This window comes from Thalassophryne amazonica, chromosome 7 (assembly GCF_902500255.1).
Source record: "Thalassophryne amazonica chromosome 7, fThaAma1.1, whole genome shotgun sequence".
NCBI classification, from domain to species: Eukaryota; Metazoa; Chordata; class Actinopteri; order Batrachoidiformes; family Batrachoididae; genus Thalassophryne; species Thalassophryne amazonica.
This window is the reverse complement of record NC_047109.1, coordinates 49,102,324-49,128,143: the sequence shown is the minus strand read 5'-3', so window position 1 is coordinate 49,128,143 and position 25,820 is coordinate 49,102,324. Positions and strand designations below refer to the sequence as shown.

Here is a 25,820-nt window from a genome sequence, read left to right as displayed (position 1 = left end):
GAGGGTTTCATGTTTCACAAAGTAACTAATCAGCTAGCATGTTACAAATGGACAGTTGCCAGGGATCATAAGTAATTAAATGTTTGTAAAATCACTGGATTTTCTCATAGAACAATGCCTAAATCAAATTGTAAAAGTGAAGTGGTCCCACATCCATCTTGCATACAGTATTTTAATGTGAATATTATGTATTTATCACCTGTTTTATTATTATTATTTACATTAAATGTACCCCCTGTGTGAACATGAGTGATGCATTCTGTTGTGCACATGCATTTTCAAATAATGCTGCTACTCTCTGGAACATAGCACCACCTGCTGGTCATCCTACAGGATTGAAGTAATGGTAAAAACCTTTTGAAATGCAGCAACATTTTAATCCATCCAACCATTTTCTAAACCCGCTTGCTCCAATTAACAGGAGTGGAGCCTATCCCAGCAGTCATGAGTGTGAGATGGGGTGCACCCTGGACAGGGTGCCAATCTGTCACAGGGCCAAATTTAGATGTCACAGGGCCAAATTTAGAAAGACAAACACATACATTCATACACACACCAACCGGTCAATTTAAAGTCTTCAGTTCACCTAATGTGTACATCTTTAGATGTGAAGACGGAGCACCCATAGAGAACACACTCAGACACAGGGAGAACATGCAAACTCCACATAAAAAGGTGGGAAACAAACCCACGACCTTCTTGCTGTGAGGCAACAGTGCTAACCACTAAGTCACCGTGCTGCTGCAAGATTTTAATATAAATATAAACTTGTAAATTGCTGAAGATGTGTTTTTAAGAAATGCATTTTTTTTAAGGTTAAAGAAATGGTTACACATTTTAGATGTGTATTACTTATAAACATTAGCTACGTATCAAATCTCTCATTAATTTTCTTCCTTTGTTCAGGGAATGACCATCAAACCTCTGGTAGAGCTGCTGGCGGTGAAGAAGAAACAGGAAGCCAAACGCTCTATTAATGAGGAGATTCACACCCAGGTACAACCAGTCTCCTTCCCCCATCCACAGGCATCACTGTCAGAATAATTCATTTAAAGTGTGTTTGTGCCACAGATGATTTTGTATTGACACCTTGTGGTTATTACATGAAACCCTCGAGCTTGGGATATGCACAGCAGCTGTTCCATTTTTTTTTTTTTTTTCTTGAAAGGAGCGTCAGTCTATACATTCAATTTTTGACTGTTGCTTCCCCCTGCTGGCTATGTGTGGTACATCATTCCACATACTGCATGGAGTAGTTGTGCTTTTGTTGTTGGCACAGTCAACAGAAGTGTGCACAGAATTACACAGTCATCTGGCTCAGTAAGTGACATGTCATGCTCTCTTTTCCGAAACTGTTAACTTGTTTAACAGGTTTGCCATGAGGGTTAATTGGAACTCTTGCACAGTTCACAGGTCCCTCTGGAGGTTTGTGATGAGTCACCACTGCTGCAGGCTACACTGTCTCCTTAAAGGCTTCTCCTCTGCTGTTTAACACTGGTGATGAGTCAACAGAGCTCAAGACGTATTTATGCTGGGTGACACTGTGGCGATGTATCCTGGTCATTCTGCATGGAGGCAGTCAGTTTATGTGCGTTTATTTTTGAAAGCAGCTGCACACCTGATTGCTGCACATTCTTGCAGGCACTTACATGAGATATTCCTTTTGCTGTTTGTAATCAGTATAGGACTTGAGCAGTGACAGATGCTGTCGAGACATGTAACTCACAGTAATGATGTCAGCGTTGTGTGTTTTTGTTTTTAACAGCGTGTACAGTGTGGCTACAGCGTAGTTGGTAGCTTTAGTACTGTGTGAAATGCTCAGCTGCTTGAAGGAAGTCAAACAAAAGGCTAACGTTACAAAAAACGAAGCAAACGATAAGAAACCATCAAGAATGACAGCAAAATGAAATACGGAGAAATTGAGGTTTTTGATGCCCTTCGTTCAAATTTTTCAACAGTTTAAACATCCTGATGAAGTGACTTCTGCAGGAACAAAGCTGAGCGAAGGTTAAATGACGCCAGCGAAAGTCCAGATTTCCAAACCACTTTTTTATGGAAGGAAATATTGTCTCCCTTGTTCCTCCATTTGTGGCTTTGCCAACATGCGCAGCTTTCTGGCATATTCCACCTGTTTCTTCACAAGTCTAATAGAACTTCAGTGAGCGAGCTCAGTAAACTGCACTCGTCCCAGGACACCCCAACCAGTGATGTCAGCCGGAAGTGCCCTCCACTGACTTCAGCCAATGGCCTTTTACATCTCAATTTAGCGGCAAATTTTATTAAATTATTATTATTATTCTTTTATTCATATTGGCCCATTTGTTGCAAGCTGGCTCAAAGCTGAATGTTTCTGCCTCACCTCCTTCAATATAAATCATAAAAAATTGATTTTCTGTTTAATACTAACACTTTCTGTAATTGTGTATTTAACTAACCATTGTTTACTGTTTCTGTACTCTGGCAAAATAATTTATTTTGGGATAAATAAAGTTCATCTTTATCTTTATAAGGAGGTTGTCCAGGGTTTTGTCTTTCGGTCTGTTTTGGAGGGTGGTCTTGACCCTCTTCATAGTGGAAAAGCCCCTTTCACAGTCTGAAAATATAAATTACTTGAAACCTCAGCCTTGGGCTGACAGTCTCATCGCAATGCATGTGTATTGAGGCACTACAAGTAAATGCATTTAATAGGTTTTGTTTCAAGATGCTAATACTTAAACTCCTCCACTTGAGGCAAGGACACCCCACCGAGTGTCCTTGAGTGTCCTTCGCCCCTCTGGAGCGTGAGATTGATAGATGGATCGGTGCAGCATCTGCAGTGATGCGGTCGCTGTATCGGACCGTCGTGGTGAAGAGAGAGCTGAGTAGGGGGGCAAAGCTCTCAATTTACCGATCGATCTACGTTCCGATCCTCACCTATGGTCATGAGATTTGGCTCATGACCGAAAGAATGAGATCGTGAGTACAAGCGGCCGAGATGAGTTTCCTCCTCAGGGTGGCTGGGCGCTCCCTTAGAGATAGGGTGAGGAGCTTGGTCACTCGGGAGGAGCTCGGAGTCGAGCCGCTGCTCCTCGACGTCGAAAGGAGCCAGTTGAGGTGGCTCGAGCATCTTTTCCAGATGCCCCCTGGACGCCTCGCTGGAGAGGTGTTCCAGGCACATCCCATCGGGAGGAGGCCCCGGGGAAGACCCAGGACACACTGGAGGGACTACGTCTCTCGGCTGGCTTGGGAACGCCTTGGGGTTCCCCTGGAGGAGCTGGGGGAGGTGTGTGTGGATCGGGAAGTCTGGGCGGCTTTGCTTGAACTGCTGCCCCCGCCACCCGACTCCGGATAAAGTGGATGAAAATGGATGGATGGAGGTTTTGTTTCAAGATGCTAATAATATTGTCTATAATCTATATTTCTTCAAGTCAATAGTGTATGAACAACAGTATAAAATAATACCAGAGTACATTAAATAAAAATCATCATATCCTCCTGACTACCGGGACACACACCTGTATGTATGTATGTATACGTATGTGTATGTATACGTATGTGTATGTATACGTATATATACACTCAACAAAAATATAAACGCAACACTTTTGGTTTTGCTCCCATTTTGTATGAGATGAACTCAAAGATCTAAAACCTTTTCCACATACACAATATCACCATTTCCGTCAAATATTGTTCACAAACCAGTCTAAATCTGTGATAGTGAGCACTTCTCCTTTGCTGAGATAATCCATCCCACCTCACAGGTGTGCCATACCAAGATGGTGATTAGACACCGTGATTAGTGCACAGGTGTGCCTTAGACTGCCCACAATAAAAGGCCACTCTGAAAGATGCAGTTTTGTTTTAATGGGGGGGATACCAGTCAGTATCTGGTGTGACCACCATTTGCCTCATGCAGTGCAACACATCTCCTTCGCATAGAGTTGATCAGGTTGTCAATTGTGGCCTGTGGAATGTTGGTCCACTCCTCTTCAGTGGCTGTGCGAAGTTGCTGGATATTGGCAGGAACTGGTAACATGCTCAATGGGTGACATGTCCGGTGAGTATGCCGGCCATGCAAGAACTGGGACATTTTCAGCTTCCAAGAATTGTGTACAGATCCTTGCAACATGGGGCCGTGCATTAGCCTGCTGCAACATGAGGTGATGCTCTTGGATGTATGGCACAACAAGGGGCCTCAGTATCTCGTCACAGTATCTCTGTGCATTCAAAATGCCATCAATAAAATGCACCTGTGTTCTTCGTCCATAACAGACGCCTGCCCATACCATAACCCCACCGCCACCATGGGCCACTCGATCCACAACTTTGACATCAGAAAACCGCTCACCCACACGACGCCACACACGCTGTCTGCCATCTGCCCTGAACAGTGTGAACCGGGATTCATCCGTGAAGAGAACACCTCTCCAACGTGCCAAACGCCAACGAATGTGAGCATTTGCCCACTCAAGTCGGTTACGATGACGAACTGGAGTCAGGTCGAGACCCCGATGAGGACGACGAGCATGAAGATGAACTTTCCTGAGACGGTTTCTGACAGTTTGTGCAGAAATTCTTTGGTTATGCAAACCAACTGTTTCAGCAGCTGTCCGAGTGGCTGGTCTCAGACGATCTTGGAGGTGAACATGCTGGATGTGGAGGTCCTGGGCTGGTGTGGTTAAATGTGGTCTGCGGTTGTGAGGCTGGTTGGATGTACTGCCAAATTCTCTGAAACGCCTTTGGAGATGGCTTATGGTAGAGAAATGAACATTCAATACACGAGCAACAGCTCTGGTTGACATTCCTGCTGTCAGCATGCCAATTGCACGCTCCCTCAAATCTTGCGACATCTGTGGCATTGTGCTGTGTGATAAAACTGCACCTTTCAGAGTGGCCTTTTATTGTGGGCAGTCTAAGGCACACCTGTGCACTAATCATGGTGTCTAATCAGCATCTTGATATGGCACACCTGTGAGGTGGGATAGATTATCTCAGCAAAGGAGAAGTGCTCACTATCACAGATTTAGACTGGTTTGTGAACAATATTTGAGGGAAATGGTGATATTGTGTATGTGGAAAAAGTTTTAGATCTTTGAGTTCATCTCATACAAAATGGGAGCAAAACCAAAAGTGTTGCGTTTATATTTTTGAGTGCGTGTATATGTGTATGTATACGTGTGTGTGCGTGTATACGTGTGTGTATACGTACGTGTATGTATACGTACGTGTACACGTGTGTATGCGTGCGTGTACGTATGTATATGTCCTCGTAGTCAGGAGGCTATATGAAACTCTCAAAATACCTGCTGCTGAAATACGAATTATAGTAATGGTTGAGGCCAGTTTCACCAGGTACGCCATTATGTCTTGATGTACATACATCACCTTCTGCGCTTTTCAATGCAGGCAACAAACTACGAGTGACCCCTCCCCAAGTACAACCAGAGGGAGCTCATTGATGTGTGATGTTAGTTTGGTTGCTCTACAAGATATAAATAAAAAGTTGAGATTTTATTCAGATTTATTGGAATAAAAACATACCAAAAAATATATAAATGTTTATTTTTCCCTTCTAAATACTGTAGTACAACCAAAGAGAGTTCATTGATGTGTGATGAGGGTTTGGTTGCACTAAAGACATAAGTAAAAAGTTGAGATTTTATTCAAATTTTTTACAAAAAAATCCCTAAAATTATATAATAGTACATTTTTCCAATCTAAGTGCTGCAGTATGACCAGAGGGAGCTCATTGATGTTTGATGTGAGGTTGGTTTGGTCACTACAAACCATAAACGTGACGTTACTGAGTTTTTATCAAAGCACTTCCTTTCGTCGTGGTAAGTTGTTGACTGTCCCTGAGCTCCAGTCTCGCAGCCAGCTGCACGTCAAGATCTGTGTAATTCACAAAGAATGGAGAATGTCTCATCTTGGGGGAAACAAAAGCTGTTTTGGTCTGTTGGAGTTTGTTGACTGTATTATAACATTTGGAAAGATGTCACTTGATTTTAAAATGGCAATTCGCTTTGAAGTTATTGATTCTGAAATCCAGCCTTCCAACTTTACTCGGCAGAGAGCCACACAGCATTACGAGGAACAATGTTTTAATCAGTCAAGTCCCACAGCAACACATGGAGGGTATTATTTTTTTTATTATTATTTTCCTTTACATGAGGGCCAGTAACTTCACTTTATGAAGTGAATGGTCCAGTCCACGCCAGAGAACCGCATCGCTGGCTGCCCCACAAAAAAGGCACATTAATGAGGAACGAATAAAATCTTTCCAGTGTGAAACTGCGGACAATTCTTGTTTCTTCCCCACAATAGACAAGCGTCCTGGCTAGCGACTTTAATCAGCAGAAAGGTGAGTCACAGTTGACATCTTTACTGACATCTTTCCTGATGTCAGACCGGGGAGAGTTTTATTCTGCCAGCACAAACCAAACCACACATTTCCTAGCAAATTAACAGTTTGTCAGGTTGTCCTGTTTGATGCCGGTGTCACAGACCGAACGGTCCGCCTCTCCAAAATTGGTCCGCCCTGCCTCCACAAGTAGAAAAATTCAACAGTCTTACCAAATATTGTACACATTAAAACAAGTCCACCCTCCCACTTGTGTAAAATGTTGTTAATGCATAAAAATATGAAAGCGTAGACACGCAGTTAAAGTATCCCAATTTAGAGTGTGTTGGAGTCATGGCTGTGATATACTTTTGGCCGTGACCCACTTTTAACATGGTCACAAAGTGCTCATGTGTGAACATGTCCAACATTTTGGTTTAGAGAGCATTTGACATGAAAGTAATGAAGAGTTGATGAGTTATGACAAGGTTTTGATTGCAGGCCTACTTTTAAGTTGGTCCCAAAGGTCCCATAGCACTCATGTGTGACCTTGTCAAAGATTTTATCACTGGTATCAATATGTACTGCAAGTGATACCTTGAAGAACAGTATCAAGCAGTGTGTCAAGCAGTGTGACAGATGCTTGGACGAACTCTTTTTTTCATGTCTGCTTTCTTTCCTGAACAGTATTAAAAAAACTACATTGTGGTAGAAAAATCTTACATTGTTAAGGAAATAAAAAATTCTGACCTCTTGAAAGAGGTGTACTTTTGATGTGAGCTCATTATTAGTCACATCTCATTTTGCATATTCAGTGTTTTGACGCACAAATCACAGAAAATGAAAGTATTATCACATTCCAAAGCCCACTTAAAGAGGCCTCCTTCATCTTTGTATTGCACAGTTCCTTGACCACCTGCTGACTGGAATCGAGGACATCTGTGGGCACTATGGACACCACCACTGGAAAGACAAGTATGGATTATTCACAGTAATACAACAAAGAATTATGACTCTCTTGGTTTTCATAAACAGTCTTTTGGTTATTTTACACTGAGCATTTGTAATCCAGTCATTAGTTTCAACACAAAAAGTGGTGCTTTAAAATTGGCTCCCATAATAAGAATCATTCTAATTCAGATTTAATCTTTGTCAAAATGCCTGATTCATTTCTTTTCTACTAAATGATCAATGAGCTGATATTATCTGAACCCTGCATACCAATACCTTCTATAACACTTTGGGACTTTAAAGGCAGTGACTTACACGTCATTTGGCTGCTGCTGCCTTTTCACCGTCACTCTGCTATTGCGCTCGTGTTTTCTTTTTCCCTGGTCTGTTTTTGCTCCCTCTTTGCTCACAGGCTGAACCGCTTCAACAAGAAGTATGTGAAGAAGTGCCTGATTGCAGGCGAACGCTCCACGGAGCCGCAGCTCATCGCCTTCTACCATAAAATGGAGAGGAAACAGGCCATCGAGCTGGTGGAGAGTGGAGGAGGAGTCAAACTGCCTTCTATGCCTTCCACTGTTTCCATGCAGTAAGAATCCAAACATTCTGTTCCACTGTACACACAGTCAGAATGTTTAAACTGAAGCCCTTACAACTGTACTGTTGGGTTTACTACTTAAGGTAAAAGTCCTAATCATCTTGTGTTGTAATCGCACCGCTAAGGTCCAGGTGTTCTTTAAGTATGTTCTCATACTGTTGGATCTAAACATGAAAATTCAGTAAGGCATATCTTCTAGAATATATTCCATTTCTAAGGTAGAACTCTACTAGTTTATACTAAGGTATATCTAAAAAAGGAAGAGTAGAATACAGTAAAGTGGAGCCACTTATGTGCCGGGTCTTGAGAACCAGGGATGGTAGGTTGAAAAGCTTTTTTTAGCCCATGGGAACTCTCCCTACCCACCCAAGCGGGTCAAGAAAATGGACATATAATAATATATCATAAGACATATAATAAGAAAATACAATTCATGTTACTGAAAAGCTGTGCAGCTTTTCCAATGCTTTAATTGTCTTTGATTAAAGCCATCAATACCTTCAAAGATTGAGTCGAATGGAGACTAAAGGCAATTGTTATACTTCTCACAATGATTTGAGCTTGAGCTAGTATAGTAGTGTAATATGTATGAACTAAGTACTTTTGTACCTTAGTATATCTGCAATGTGCAAATGCTTATGTACCTTCTGTCTGTCCATCATCCTTCCTTCCTGCCTGTGATATCCAAATGCTTGGCAATCATTAGCTCCGAATGATCAAATCTATATATTACACTAAATTATTATTACTCTCCATATGTAATATGAAGAGTACTCACTATTACACTACATGTTATGTAGTGTAATAGCGTAGTGTTATGTAGTGATGCCACAGATGATGTTTCAACAGAGGAAACACTTTGCTGTCTGTTTGCCTCTACTGGTGGTTGGCTCACTGTGGTATTGTATCACTTCCTGTTCCGGAGCACAGCAGTGTTTTGCTGTATCTGTTAGCTGTTTAATCTGCGCAGTTAGATTGATCTAGTTACCTAGATAACGATTTGTTTCACAGTGTAATCTTCACGTGCCTTAACTAAAGCACTCCCTCTGCTGAATCACCTCTAAATTATTTACACATTATTCACTTTGTGTGTTTTTATGAATCCGCTAGCTTAGCGCAGCTACTAGCTCTTAGCCGGTTTAGCATGGCGGCTTCTCCTGTCTCTCCCGCACTTTTCTGCTCTGGGTGTGAAATGTTTAGTTATTCCTCGGCCTCCTTTAGCAGTAATGGTACTTGTAATAAGTGTAGCTTATTCGTAGCTTTGGAGGCCAGGCTGGGCGAATTGGAGACTCGGCTCCGCACCGTGGAAAATTCTACAGCTAGTCAGGCCCCTGTAGTCGGTGCGGACCAAGGTAGCTTAGCCGCCGTTAGTTTCCCTCTGGCAGATCCCGAGCAGCCGGGAAAGCAGGCCGACTGGGTGACTGTGAGGAGGAAGCGTAGCCCTAAACAGAAGCCCCGTGTACACCGCCAACCTGTTCACATTTCTAACCATTTTTCCCCACTCGGCGACACACCCGCCGAGGATCAAACTCTGGTTATTGGCGACTCTGTTTTGAGAAATGTGAAGTCAGCGACACCAGCAACCATAGTCAATTGTCTTTCGGGGGCCAGAGCAGGCGACATTGAAGGAAATTTGAAACTGCTGGCTAAGGCTAAGCGTAAATTTGGTAAGATTGTAATTCACGTCGGCAGTAATGACACCCGGTTACGCCAATCGGAGGTCACTAAAATTAACATTGAATCGGTGTGTAACTTTGCAAAAACAATGTCAGACTCTGTAGTTTTCTCTGGGCCCCTCCCCAATTGGACCGGGAGTGACATGTTTAGCCGCATGTTCTATTTGAATTGCTGGCTGTCTGAGTGGTGTCCAAAAAATGAGGTGGGCTTCATAGATAATTGGCAAAGCTTCTGGGGAAAACCTGGTCTTGTTAGGAGAGACGGCATCCATCCCACTTTGGATGGAGCAGCTCTCATTTCTAGAAATCTGGCCAATTTTCTTAAATCCTCCAAACCGTGACTATCCAGGGTTGGGACCAGGAAGCAGAGTTGTAGTCTTACACACCTCTCTGCAGCTTCTCTCCCCCTGCCATCCCCTCATTACCCCATCCCCGTAGAGACGGTGCCTGCTCCCAGACCACCAATAACCAGCAAAAATCTATTTAAGCATAACAATTCAAAAAGAAAAAATAATATAGCACCTTCAACTGCACCACAGACTAAAACAGTTAAATGTGGTCTATTAAACATTAGGTCTCTCCCTTCTAAGTCCTTGTTAATAAATTATATAATAATTGATCAACATATTGATTTATTCTGCCTTACAGAAACCTGGTTACAGCAGGATGAATATGTTAGTTTAAATGAGTCAACACCCCCGAGTCACACTAACTGCCAGAATGCTCGTAGCACGGGCCGAGGCGGAGGATTAGCAGCAATCTTCCATTCCAGCTTATTAATTAATCAAAAACCCAGACAGAGCTTTAATTCATTTGAAAGCTTGACTCTTAGTCTTGTCCATCCAAATTGGAAGTCCAAAAAAACAGTTTTATTTGTTATTATCTATCGTCCACCTGGTCATTACTGTGAGTTTCTCTGTGAATTTTCAGACCTTTTGTCTGACTTAGTGCTTAGCTCAGATAAGATAATTATAGTGGGCGATTTTAACATCTACACAGATGCTGAGAATGACAGCCTCAACACTGCATTTAATCTATTATTAGACTCAATTGGCTTTGCTGAAAATGTAAATGAGTCCACCCACCACTTTAATCATATCTTGGATCTTGTTCTGACTTATGGTATGGAAATTGAAGACTTAACAGTATTCCCTGAAAACTCCCTTCTGTCTGATCATTTCTTAATAACATTTACATTTACTCTGATGGACTACCCAGCAGTGGAGAATAAGTTTCATTACACTAGAGGTCTTTCAGAAAGCGCTGTAACTAGGTTTAAGGATATGATTCCTTCTTTATGTTCTCTAATGCCATATAACAACACAGTGCAGAGTAGCTACCTAAACTCTGTAAGTGAGATAGAGTATCTCGTCAGTAGTTTTACATCCTCATTGAAGACAACTTTGGACGCTGTAGCTCCTCTGAAAAAGAGAGCTTTAAATCAGAAGTGCCTGACTCCGTGGTATAACTCACAAACTCGCAGCTTAAAGCAGATAACCCGTAAGTTGGAGAGGAAATGGCGTCTCACTAATTTAGAAGATCTTCACTTAGCCTGGAAAAAGTCTGTTGCTCTATAAAAAAGCCCTCCGTAAAGCTAGGACATCTTACTACTCATCACTAATTGAAGAAAATAAGAACAACCCCAGGTTTCTTTTCAGCACTGTAGCCAGGCTGACAAAGAGTCAGAGCTCTATTGAGCCGAGTATTCCTTTAACTTTAACTAGTAATGACTTCATGACTTTTTTTGCTAATAAAATTTTAACTATTAGAGAAAAAATTACTCATAACCAGTTATTTTCATTAGTTACTTCATCCAAACCATCAACATCTCTATTAGACCCCATTCCTACCAGGCTGCCCAAGGAAGCCCTACCATTATTTAATGCTTCGATCTTAAATATGATCAATCTATCTTTATTAGTTGGCTATGTACCACAGGCTTTTAAGGTGGCAGTAATTAAACCATTACTTAAAAAGCCATCACTTGACCCAGCTATCTTAGCTAATTATAGGCCAATCTCCAACCTTCCTTTTCTCTCAGAAATTCTTGAAAGGGTAGTTGTAAAACAGCTAACTGATCATCTGCAGAGGAATGGTCTATTTGAAGAGTTTCAGTCAGGTTTTAGAATTCATCATAGTACAGAAACAGCATTAGTGAAGGTTACAAATGATCTTCTTATGGCCTCAGATAGTGGACTCATCTCTGTGCTTGTTCTGTTAGACCTCAGTGCTGCTTTTGATACTGTTGACCATAAAATTTTATTACAGAGATTAGAGCATGCCATAGGTATTAAAGACACTGCGCTGCGGTGGTTTGAATCATATTTAATAGATTACAATTTGTTCATGTAAATGGGGAATCTTCTTCACAGACTAAGGTTAATTATGGAGTTCCACAAGGTTCTGTGCTAGGGCCAATTTTATTCACTTTATACATGCTTCCCTTAGGCAGTATTATTAGACGGCATTACTTAAATTTTCATTGTTACGCAGATGATACCCAGCTTTATCTATCCATGAAGCCAGAGGACACACACCAATTAGCTAAACTGCAGGATTGTCTTACAGACATAAAGACATGGATGACCTCTAATTTCCTGCTTTTAAACTCAGATAAAACTGAAGTTATTGTACTTGGCCCCACAAATCTTAGAAACATGGTGTCTAACCAGATCCTTACTCTGGATGGCATTACCCTGACCTCTAGTAATACTGTGAGAAATCTTGACCCTGAACCATCCCTTAGTTATGCTGCTATAGACTTAGACTGCTGGGGGTTCCCATGATGCACTGAGTGTTTCTTTCTCTTTTTGCTCTGTATGCACCACTCTGCATTTAATCATTAGCGATTGATCTCTGCTCCCCTCCACAGCATGTCTTTTCCTGGTTCTCTCCCTCAGCCCCAACCAGTCCCAGCAGAAGACTGCCCCTCCCTGAGCCTGGTTCTGCTGGAGGTTTCTTCCTGTTAAAAGGGAGTTTTTCCTTCCCACTGTCGCCAAGTGCTTGCTCACAGGGGGTCGTTTTGACCATTGGGGTTTTTACGTAATTATTGTATGGCCTTGCCTTACAATATAAAGTGCCTTGGGGCAACTGTTTGTTGTGATTTGGCACTATATAAATAAAATTGATTGAATTGAATTGATTGATAGTGTACATGGAGTACTCGCTCCATGTACTTCCTCCATGTAGTGTAACATGGAGGAAGCCCCGTAGGGCTTGGTGCCTGGTTGTGGGACCCTGATCACACTCGCCACTTATGACAAATATGGGTGTGGAATCCATTAGCTTAGTGGGGAATTTAGTGCAGAAAATCCACTATGGTGATAGTGCAGTTTATTTGCCAGGGAGGGAATTTCAACAAGTTGAGACTGTGGCCTGCTTCCGTAGTCGTGTCCATAAAAATCATAGAGGGATATGCTTTCCAAACTTAATACCCAGTACTATATTGGATGATGTTGAAATTGAGGATGGCCCAGTGGTTGTTCCAGCAATAGCAAAGATTTTGTGTCTGCTACCTACAACGCACGTGGAATGTCTTAATCCTAAACCTACTTCTAGGCATCATATATATATGCCACTCTGGAACCACCCCGCTCTGCTCAGGATATTACACATTGCCAAGGTCAGAAGAATAAAAATCAGTCGAATTACTTTGTCACTGTATATAGGCCTCCTGGTCCATATTCTGAATTCCTAGATGAATTTGGTGCCTTCATCTCTAACTTGTCAACGAGTGTAGATAACATTCTGATCATTAGCGACTTTAACATAAGCCTTCTGATCCCCTTTGCAAATAATTTATGGAAATTGTGGATGCATTAGGATTTCGGCAATGCATTCGGGATTCAACGCACATTAGTGGAAATACCCTGGATCTGGTTCTCGCACATGGTATTGCTGTCATAAATATTGACATCATGCCTCTTACATCAACTCAACTAAGACTGAACTCGAAGCTAGACTGCCTGATGTCTTAGCTTCACATTTGACACATACCCAGTCAGTAGACAGACTTGTGGATAGTTTAAACTCAGTGCTCAAAACTACACTCGACATGATTGCACCACCTGTGTTAAAACTGCGCTCGCGCAAATCAGTCACCTTGCTTCAATGATTATCTGCGTGACCTCAAGCATAAAGCAAGAGGTCTAGAATGGAAATGGCGTCGTTCAAAATTAGAAGTATTTCACCTTGCGTGGCGTGATGCTATCTTAGACTATAAGCATGCATTATGCAAAGCGGAGTTACTACTCTGATTTAATCAGCAAAAACAAGCATAACTCAAAGTTCTTGTTCGACACGGTGGCAACACAAATGCATGGACGACCACCTGTAGTTCGCTGTCCTTTTACAGCCCAAGATTTCCTGGATTACTTTGGGAAGAAAATAGAAGACATCGGGTTAAACATATCCCGGCATGCCTCAACCCAGCCACTACACCCTGCTATTGAGGTGGGCACCACTACTGAGGTATTACCTAGATTTACAGAATTTGATAGTATCTCACTAGGCATGCTGACCAAACTCGTAATGTCAACAAAAAGCGCAACCTGTTTATTTGATCCTATACCAACAAAACTGTTTAAGGACCTGTGGCCCACTCTTGGGCTGACTGTGCTGGAAATTATTCATCTTTCTTTAACTTCTGGATCTGTTCCTAAATGTTTCAAATCTGCAGTGATTAAACCATTACTTAAGAAACCTAATCTTGACCCTAGTGTATTGACAAACTATCGGCCGATATCAAATCTATCATTTTTCTCTAAAATTCTGGAAAAAGTGGTGTCACGGCAGCTCGTAGACTATCTTACTGAGAATAATCTTTTTGAGCCACTGCAGTCTGCTTTTAGAAAATATCATTCCACAGAGACGGCTCTCACTAAAGTGGTGAATGATCTTCTGCTTACAATGGACTCGGACACCACTACAGTTCTGCTGCTGTTAGATCTCAGTGCTGCATTTGATACAGTGGTTCATCATATTCTACTTGATAGGCTGGAAAATCATTTTGGGATTACTGGGAGTGCCCTTGCATGGCTGACGTCATACTTGACCAGTCGTTTGCACTGTTTTGTACAGTAACACTACCTCTAACCTTAGTGACATGAAATTTGGGGTTTCACAGGGGTCTGTCTTAGGCCCCCTGCTTTTCTCCCTTTATATAGCACCCCTTGGGCACATATTGCGGCGTTTTGTGATTACCTTTCACTGCTATGCAGATGATACTCAGTTATACATGCCGATAACTGCTGGTAATCTCATTCACATAAAATCCTTAGAAGATTGCCTTGCAGCAGTGAGAAGTTGGATGTCTAGAAACTTCCTACTTTTAAACTCTGATAAGACTGTGCCTGATAAGACTTTGGCCTCACACCTTACAGTGTTTAAGCCAAGAGACAAACCAAGAAAGACATTACGGGTTTTTTTTTTTTTCCCCTCGTGGTGGTCCCGGCCACACGCACACACGTGCACATAAAGAAATTCAGTTCTCACCCGTGATCAGACTTTGCCACTGAATTCGAATGCCTTCACCCCGGTAAGCGTTGACCCGTTAGGGAGGAGACCCGTCCCCCGGAAAAGGGTCTGCAGGAACTGGTTCCCGCGCCGCGGCCGTGGACTTCCACGGGCATTCTCCGTCACGGGCCGACGAGTTTCCGGTGTATTGGCACCCGGCGTTCGAAGGACCAAGATGTCAGAGTTGTTCGGAGTTGGACCTGGAAAGAACAACCCAGTTTACACACACACACACACACACACACACACACACACACACACACACACACACACACACACACACACACACACACACACAGAAAATGATCACGCAAGAGACATTGAATTTCTTTTCCTGATCAGGAGAGGACAAACGAGGAGCTCCTTTAGAAAGGACCGTCGTCTGCTCTGAAGGCCCCGCCCATTTGCTTCTCCTTTTTATTGAATATAGTTACATACACCATATAGGAGTGACAATATCACAAAACAATGGAAAGACACAAAGTCTGGTCTCACATTGATATGAAAACTGTTATGGCTTTGAGCCCTCAGTCTCCCAAGTTTCCCATAATAATGTCCAGCCCTGAACCAGTGTTCCGGTTACAGTGCTCTTCCCCCAAGGCTTAACCGTTAATTAAAGGTGCATATCTGCGCTTTGCAAAAACATGACCCTAGCACAACAGTCTGCACATTCTAGCAAAACAGTCTGCACATTGACTCAGCCAAAGATCATCTGCTCACTTTCTCGTTTGACAGTTTTAATGATCAGTTGAGCAGTTCAGCGTATATGATTGCTTTGACAATAAGTAATTATTTGGGAATAATGGTACATGAACTCTCACACATGCATATATGTATATATGAAAAATAGAGAACAGCATCAAAGACATGATCACAGAGAGTTCATCAAAGTGAAGACATTAAGATTTGATAATATATATTGAACACCAATATTGATAATATATAGAAAACCCTGTCAGACTGAAATGATGGTTCTTGGTCCAGTGAGACATCGGCATCAATTTGACCAGTTAACACTTAGCCTCGGCTCGTGTGTCATACATCACACTGACAAAGTGAGGATCCTTGGGGTAATTTTTGATCCTTTGTTGTCCTTTGGCCTCCATATTAGAAATATTACTAGGACTGCTTTCTTCCACCTGCGAAATATAGCGAAGATTCATACCATCCTGTCTATGGCTGATGCTGAGACCCTGATCCATGCATTTATCTCTTCTAGATTGGACTACTGCAATGTTCTATTTTCTGGTTTACCGCAGTCTAGCATTCGGGGTCTCAAATTGGTTCAAAATGCTGCAGCCAAACTTTTGACACGAAGCAGAAAGTTCGACCACATTACACCCATTTTGGCATCCCTTCACTGGCTTTCTGTCCCAGTGAGATCAGATTTTAAGGTTCTGCTACTAACCTATAAAATTATTCATGGACTGGCACCTCCCTCCCTAGCTGACCTAATTAAACCTTACCTACTGGCCCGGGCTTTATGTTCTCAGGGTGTAAGAGCTTTCTCTACACCCTGCACAAGGAGCTTTCTCTTATCGTGCCCCTGTTCTGTGGAATGATCTCCTTGCGTCAATAAAAGTCAGATTCTGTGGAGATTTTCAAGTCCAGACTTAAGACGCACGTATTTTCCCTTTCATATGGCTAGCATACTGGTACAGTTTTGTTTTACGCTTTTTACTCTTTTAATTCATTTATTAGTAATTGGAGTAATTGCGGCCTCAACTTTACCTAAATTCTGGGTCTTTTAGTGAAGTGAAGTTTTTTTTTTTAGTGAAGTTTTTTTTCTCTGTTTAAGGTGCAGCTTCATCCAGAGATGGGAGTTATATTTCTGTTGGCAATCCTCCTGTCCTGTGCCCTAATAGCATTTCTTGTATATTCGTCCGTGAATTGTTCTGTAATTTATGTTTGTAGCATGGCCCAAGCAGAGGGTCACCCCTTTGAGTCTGGTCTGCTTGAGGTTTCTTCCTCAGAGGGAGTTTTTGCTTACCACTGTTGCTCTGGGGGTTCGTAAGGTTAGACCTTACCTGTGTGAAGCGCTTTGTGGCAACTCTGTTGTGATTTGGCACTATATAAATGAAAATAAATTGAAATTGAAATGTTACATGGGAAAAGGACTGCATTTATATAGCACTTTTCCATCTGCATCAAAGCGCTTTACTCTACTTTTACTCTAGGGCAGGGCTGCCCAAACCTTTTGCCTCCAAGGGCCAAAATGAAAATGTGACAATGGGCCGTGGGCCAAATATAGCAATTTTACTCATGATGCAGAAATAAATGTAACAATGTTGCTTTAATTAACATAAAGGAATGAAAGTTTAATTTTTCAACTAAGTGCAAATCAAATGCAACACAACAAACACAACAAATTGCAACAAAATACTGCAAACTCAATCTCAAACTGCAAACTCAAACTCCACTAAACAGCAAACCACTGGTCACTAGTGGTTTGCTGTTTAGTGGAGATTGAGTTTAGTGGAGTTTACATCAGTGTGTCTCACTAGTGACTAGTGAGACACATGAAGCTGATCTTTGCACATTATTAGCCTCTCAATGTTTGGTTGGAGCTGGCTAACTGCCAAGGTAAGTATGTCATCCAGGTGTGAGTCAGTCAGGGTACCTCTGATCCTGGACTTGTTTAGGTTCATCACACTAAAGGTCTGTTCACAAATGTAAGTGCTGCCAAACAGTGAAAGCATCACCTGTGCATGTTTCTTAATGTGTGGGTAGTTTTGTAGTGAGATCTGTGTGTAGAAATCCTTAAGACTCAGTGACATGAATTTATTTTTTAGCTCAGTATCACACTGAAAGTCAATTAACTCCATCTGAAGGTGGTCTGGGACAGAGTCTTGGCTAACACTGAAGGGTTGAGAACAATTCCATATCTCCAGCACTTTTTCTGAAGTCCATAAACCGCACATCAAACTCCTTGTTCAGGTTGCTGACAAGGCCTGCATATTCACGCAGCTTCTTCTCAACCAGGTTTACTTCTCTCAGACTAGGAAAGTGAGTCACATTTCCTGGAAACAAATAAACAGCCTAAGTTTTCACTACAATTATCAGCACAACTGCCACATAAGCTCACAACAGTAAATGCAACAGTGCATTTCAAGTAAAACACGCATCTATACTAAGCGTCTCCCACACCACGGACAACTCAGATGTACAGTGGCGCACAGACATGACCTGCACGTACTTACATCAAGTATAAATACAGACCATTATATACATGTATACAGCATACGATTTTTATGATCAGTCTTACCTGCTGACAGATGTCGAGAGAGTAGCCCCAGCTTCATTTGAAAGGCCTTGACGTGATCATAAAGCTCGCTGATAATCTGCTCCTTGCCTTGAAGCTGAACATTCAATGAGTTAAGCAGGTCCGTAATGTCCACCATGAAAGCCACGTCACAAATCCAACTGTCTTCTGTAGGAACTTGGATGTTACTGTCTTTGATCATCAGAAAGTCTGCGATGAGATGACGCAGCTCAAAAAATCTTTTGAGCACTTTCCCTCTGCTAAGCCAGCGAACTTCTTGGTGGTACAACACATCTCTGTATTGAGCATCGACCTCGTCGAGCTCTGAACTGGCGGTGTGAAAGAGCTTTTGAGCATATGCAGTTTATGATTTTAATGACGTCGTGCACAACGTCTCCAAGCCCGATTGATTTGGCACACAGCTGTTCTTGGTGCAGGATACAGTGGTGTTGGGTCAGCTTACCTCCACATTAGGCAACTTTTTGAGACACCAGTGTGGCAAGACCTGCGTTTTTTGCCAATCATTGCAGGGGCACCGTCTGTCGTGATCCCAACCATTTTGTCCCAGCTCAAACTGTACTTGTCCAATACTCGTTCAACAGCCGCAAACAAGTCCTCACTTTTAGTCGTCCCATGCAGCGTCTCTATTCCAGCCAGCTCTTGAGAGATTTCCATGCTGTCACTCACTCCTCAGATAAAAACTAAAAGCTGTGCTGAATCAGAAATATCCGTGCTCTCATCACACGCCAATGAAAAAACTGAAAATCCGCACGTTTTTGCTTTAAGTTGTTCCTTAATGTCCCGGCTCATGTCTTCAATACGGCGTGTCACCGTGTTGCGGGAAAGGCTGATTTGAGAGAAGAGCCTTGCCTGGGATGGACACACAAGTAACGCCGCTCTGGACAGACAGTCTTTGACAAACTCACCTGTTGAAAATGATCTTCCAGTCTTGGCAATAAAGGCTGAGATTTCATAGCTGGCCTGGGTCACGCTGTCCTGGACAGAGGATGGCCGTGCTAGGGCACTTTGTTGTGAACGAAGTTTTGCTAATAAGTCACGAGCCTTCTTCTTACGTGCATCTCCTTGGTACGTTGAAAAAGCTGCATGTTTTGTCTCGTAATGGCAACTTACGTTGTACTCCTTTTGTACAGCCACAGACTGATTACAAATGAGACAAACCGGCCTACAATTAATGTCTGTGAAAAAATATTTGGCCTCCCACGTTTGTTTATAATGCCTCTTGTCCGTATGCCACTTCCTTTGGTGCTCCATGTCCACTGGTTTAAGACCGTGAAATTGATGCTGCCAGCGCAAAGGTTCATGGGAAATCTTCCCAAATAAGTAAAATATATATTTTGTAATATAAAATTTTTAAAAACATATTTGAAAATAGAAATAGAACACACAACAGTGTGACATACCCACTGTGTTAAAATAATGTATTTTAAAGACCTTCCAGTTTGGTATGAACAGCGCACCATGACTGAGAAGAAACTGTCCATGCAGCCCTATATAAAGCATTCACTTTGTAGGGAGGGACACAGGTTGGCTTAGCAGCTAAGCAAGAGTTATTATGTCAGCACTTGTGCAAAGAATTATCAACTGAGGCCCGGCGGGCCACTTTGGGTGCCCCTGCTCTAGGGGGTTGTGGAAGGCCATTCCTTCACTTCGCCCGGCTATGTGCCTGCACAGTCTTTGTGAGCAGGAAGAAAATCTGACTATAAACTTGTGCATTTATCTGGAAAGTGCAACCTGAGCTGTGGCATTTTCACAGTAAGGTATTCTATGAAACTGGTAATTGCCCCATGCCTGCCATCTACAAACCAACACACTGTATGAAATTTTGTTGGTCTTGTGAAGCTTTCAAATGCATTAAATATAAACACAAGAACTTGATTTGTTTTAATCCTTTGAGGAGCTTTTAGGCTTTTCAATGATGCATTAAAAATTTCAAGCTGCACCCCATCTTTGGTCTGGTAGCCTGCTGGATTTCCTCAGTAGCGAGAAGAACCCTAATTTAACTAAATATGACTTAGTTTTAAAGCTCTGATCTGTTTGGTTCATTACTGTGTCTACTGTATTGACTTGCAGAGCGAGGATGTGGTTGACTGTTAATGTCTTGGGTGTGGATATGCTTTCTTGGGAGAAATCGGAGTGTCTTGGTTTATAAATATACTGAATCAAGACTAAGATCCAGGCTTTCAATGACTTCATGGACTTGAAAGTGTATCTGTATGTGGTGAAAGTCTCAATTGTTGAGCCATTCAGTTATCCCAGTAGTGACAGTCATGTCTCTGGATCCTTGGCATCTGAGATCAAGAGATGCTTGTGAAGAGGTTGTAGATTCATGTGGTCACTGGACAGATGTGTTTGATGATGCCTAATCCTTTGCAGGAGAGCAAAGGTCCAAGCCTTTAGGGTTGTGTGCTTCCTTTCTTGGGTATGACTTGGACACTATGCAGTGACCTCAGGAGATGATTCAGTGTTGTTGGTACTAAGTCTCTTCAGAGGATTCTTGGGTAGTGCTATGATCCAGCACACAGGTGCCTCAGTGTTGAGGACCACCGTGGCAGGAGAAGCCCGAGGACATGCCCACATTTCACTTGGTTGTGACAGACAGAAGATTGATCTTGAGTGATGGAAATGAACTGGTGGTTGTCATCCATGACCGAAAGTGGCTCCATAATGTCGTGGGCACAGGGATGTACCGCAATAGTGAATCCTCCCAAGCCTGACCTGGCCTTATTGACTATGTTTCTGTCAAACCTCTTAAGTCATCCTGCGCTGATTTTAGGAGTTTCCGCTACAGTAGATTGAAATTCATCAAGTTGAAAGATATGTCAACTTTGTAGAACAAACTGTGTGATGATGATCTGAGATGTGTGCCTGTAATAACTGTATTCTCATCTAAAATAAACTGATTGTGTGGTTGCTGAGATTTAGTAAAATCTTAGAATATTCTGTTGATGGCTTTAAAATTGTGGTGGGTCACATGACATTCAGTCTAAAGCCCCTTTCACACCGGGCCCACTTCGGCTCGCATCGTGCGGCGTCATGACGACGCCACATGGAAGCAACCCAGTGCCGAGACGGCGCGAGGGATGCAAAGGACGAAGTGAATCAGATGCCAAAAATGAAACATGTTTAATTTTTTTTCTGCGTCAAGCACAGGACGCAGAATTTAAGTGGTTTCAGTGCAAGTCAGGGCAACGCGATGGTACTCAACGTGACTGGAAGCCACACCCTCACAGCGTTACCTGATGCCAATTTAAGATTCCTGCTGTGTTCCATTGTTCGCACACTCAAAAAGGGCACAGAAAAAAAAGCTGATTGCAGCCTGACAGCAGCTGCAGCTACTCGCTCTTAAATTCTCTCACAACTGTGTTTAAATAAAGTCCATAAAAGTCCTGTTCACAGACTTATTGTCAGAGACAGGACATGTCCACATCCAGTAAAACATCCGGACATCTCCAGTCCACTCATGGATAATTCTTTCGCGCGTGCATATGAACCATGAAAAGAAAAAAAAACTGTCTGGCTGCTGCAGCTCCTCACTCTTCCCTCAAAGTCTCTCATCACTGTGTTAAATAAAGGACAAAAAAGGACGTAACTCCTGCTCACAGACTGATTGCCAGAGACAGGACATGTCCACATTTACTCTGGGACCTTTTGTTCACGCGCATGCGCGGTTAAAGGAGGAAAGATAAACTATAACAGAACTCAGAGTGCAGACCTGTAGCTCAGCACAAGAACAAATATAAACTAGAAGAGAAGTCAGAGTGCACAGCCTGGCTGCAGCCGAACTGCGCACTCTGATTTCTCTGTGCAGAGAACCTGCAGGTTGCGTCCTCACCTCCTCTCTGCCCCCTGCTGCACGCACCTGACGCAGACATTCCTGTGTCGTCATGATGCCACACGAAGCAGACCCGGTGTGAAAGGGGCTTAACTGCTGTAGAATGAAAATTGCAGCTAATTCACCACACGCCAAGCAAAATATCAAGGATTGTGTGTAAGGTTAAAATAAAGTATCAGTGTGACATAACTGGATATACTGCAGATGTATACTGCGATGCTTATCCTCTGATGTTCCTAATTATTTTTGTCTGCATATTTCCCAGGAACATACACCCCAAGAAACCTCCTGCTGAGCCTACAGCGAGAGCACTACCACAGTTACCTAAAGGCAGGGAGGAGGAGATCAGGAAGGTCCTGAGGAATAATCTTCAGAGGACACGGCAGAGGGTAAATGGCTGAGATTAACACTCTGGGGTCGGTGGACGCGCTGCTATCAAAGTGTTGTTTTTGTGATGTTTCTGTTAATAGATCAGCACTGGAAAGTCAGAGACTTCATTTGTCCACTTCCTGAAATGATAAATTCTCATCTGTAAAACTCAGCTGTTTCTAGATCTTTGACTCACAGTCAATCCTAGAGATTGAAGGTCACATGGTCTGTCTCTCCCTGACTGCTACAAGAGGCTCCGCTCAGCTGTAGTGTCTGTTTGTAGCACACCCTCCCTTAAGCATGCCAGTAAACACTCATAAGCTCTAAAAGAACAGTTCTGTTGACCTGAAAACATTTTTTTTATTTAGTCTTTAGGACAAAGAAAATCGTTTTGGAAAAACATGTGATTAGGGTTATTTTCTTCAGGAATGGTGCAGTAATTTATTTGGATTCAGAGATTTGTTTCTCACATGCATTTGAAAAGTAGAAAGGGAGTGAATTTGTTTCCTCCCAAGGCAGTAATGGATATTTCTTTACATCAGTTTTCATCACAAAATGATTTTATGAATCCAAAAATTAAATATGACAAGAGCAGCAGACTGGTAAGAGATTTTTTAAATACATTGTTTTGGAATGTTCCCAGTAGGTGGTGCGGCTGCACTGCATGGTGCATTTGTAGTTTATTTATTATACACTGTTTTAAAATCTTTTTCATATACATCCTCAATTCCAATGAAGTTGGGATGTTGTGTGAAATGTAAATAAAAACAGAAGACAATGATTTGCAAATCCTCTTCAACCTATATTCATTTGAATACACCACAAAGACAAGATATTTAATGTTCAAACTGATAAACTTTATTGTTTTTGTGCAAATATTTGCTCATTTTGAAATGAATGCCTGCAACATGTTTCAAAAAAGCTGGGACGGTGGTATGTTTACCACGGTGTTACATCACCTTTTCTTCTGACAACACTCAATAAGCGTTTGGGAACTGAGGACACTAATTGTGAGTGTCATATTTGGGTATAAATGGCGCATCCCCAAAAGGCTCAGCTGTTCACAAGCAAAGATGGGGTGAGGATCACCACTTTGTGAACAAATAGTCCAACAGTTGAAGAACAGTGTTTCACAACGTTCAATTGCAAGGAATTTAGGGATTCCATCATGTACAGTCCATAATATAAACAGAAGATTCAGAGAATCTGGAGAACTTTCTACACATAAGCGGCAAGGCCGAAAACCAGCGTTGAATGTCCGTGACCTTTGATCCCTCAGGCGGCACTGCATTAAACACCGACAACATTGTGTAAAGGATCTTACTGCGTGGGCTCAGGAACACTTAAGAAAACCATTGTCAGTTAAGACAGTTCGTCACTACATCTACAAGTGCAAGTTAAAACTCTACTATGCAAAGCGAAAGCCATACATCAACAACATCCATAAACACCACCAGCTTCTCTGGGCCCAAGCTCATTTGAAACGGACAGATGCAAAGTGGAAAAGTGTGGTTTGGTCTGAGTCCCCATTTCAAATTGTTTTTGGAAATCATGGACGTCATGTCCTCTGGACAAAAGAGGAAAAAGACCATCCAGATTGTTACCAGCGCAAAGTTCAAAAGCCAGCATCTGTGATGGTATGGGGGTGTGTTAGTGTCCATGGCATGGGCAACTTACACATCTGTGATGGCACCATCAATGCTGAAAGGTACATCCAGGTTTTGGAGCATGCTGCCATCCAAGCAATGCCTTTTTCAGGGACGTCCCTGCTTATTTCAGCAAGACAATGCCAAGCCACATTCTGCACGTGTTACAACAGCGTGGCTTCGTAGTAAAAGAGTGCAGGTACTAGACTGGCCTGCCTGCAGTCCAGACCTGTCGCCCACTGAAAATGTGTGGCGCATTATGAAGTGCAAAATACAACATTGGACACCCCAGACTGTTAACTGATGTTGTACATCAAGCAAGAATGGGAAAGAATTCCACCTACAAAGCTTCAATAATTAGTGTCCTCAGTTCCCAAATGCTTGAGTGTTGTTAGAAGGAAAGGTGATGTAACACAGTGGTAAACATACCACTGTCTCAGCTTTTTTGAAGCATGTTGCAGGCATCCATTTCAAAATGAGCAAATATTTGAAGAGGATTTGCAAATCACTGTATTTTGTTTGGGAAGCACGGTGGCTTAGTGGTTAGCACCGTTGCCTCACAGTGAGAAGGTCATGGGTTCAATTCCCGCCTGTGGCCTTTCTGTGTAGAGTTTGCATGTTCTCCCCGTGTTTGCGTGGGTTTCCTCCGGGTGCTCCGGTTTTCCTCCCACATCCATGATTGTAATCATTAAATTGTCTGTAGGGGTGTGAATGTGTTTGTTTGTCTGTTTGTGGCCCTGTGACAGACTGGTGTCCTGTCCTGGGTGTATCTCACCTCACGCTCTGATTGCTGGGATTGGCTCCAGCCCTGCGCAACCCTTGATTGGACTAAGTGGTTGAAGATGTGTGTGTGTGTGTGTGTGTGTGTGAGTGAGTGTTCTGTTTTTATTTACATTTTACACAACATCCCAACTTCATTGGAATTGGGGTTGTATTACACTATATTTCTGTGACCTGAATAATGTGGTAAACCAATTTTTACCACCAAAACAATTAATCAGCATGAATAAAAATGTGTATTCACTGACGATTTAAAAAATTGCAAAATCCAAATTTCATATTTTCATTTTTAGCGACAAATTCTATCTTATACACAGTGTTCTCTGCAAATTTTTGTCTAGAGTCAAAATGCTTAGATTATTGCTAACATTTTGATGTGCAACATACAGGCATTATATACGCTAAATAAAAAAGTTCCTTATGGGGGGAATTATTTGAAGTATAAATGGACTGCATTTGAAGTATAAATGGACTGCATTTGAAGTATAAATGGACTGCATTTATACAGCACTTTTCCATCTGAGTCAGAAACTCAGTGCTTTACAATAATGACACACATACACGTCAGGGTGCTGCCATAAAAGGAGCTCAACTGCACATCAGGATTTGCATAAATTCACACACACAAATGAAATTAATGCTGAATGATACTTTAGTATCAAATTAGGAGAAGATTGTCTTAATTCACCCTATTGAGATAGTAAGTATAGTAAAACTGAGAAAATGCTGTTGGATCCAGGAGAGTTAATACAGCTTTGTTTATATTTTCCTCATTAGGAGCCAAAATTTTATCAACTCTGTTGACAGCATTTCACTTCTCACACATGCTAGTGTGGTATTGATATTCACACA

The 25,820-nt window shown here is 42.1% G+C and overlaps 1 protein-coding gene across 1 annotated transcript in view; it reads left to right on the top strand.

The window, feature by feature from the left end:
- slc9a1a (solute carrier family 9 member A1a) overlaps positions 1-25,820 on the top strand; it is a 110,994-nt gene that overhangs the window by 70,734 nt on the left and 14,440 nt on the right. The window contains 4 exon segments of the mRNA XM_034174116.1: positions 907-996; positions 7,227-7,297; positions 7,686-7,859; positions 22,439-22,562. Of these exon segments, the coding sequence (XP_034030007.1) occupies positions 907-996; positions 7,227-7,297; positions 7,686-7,859; positions 22,439-22,562 (459 nt within the window).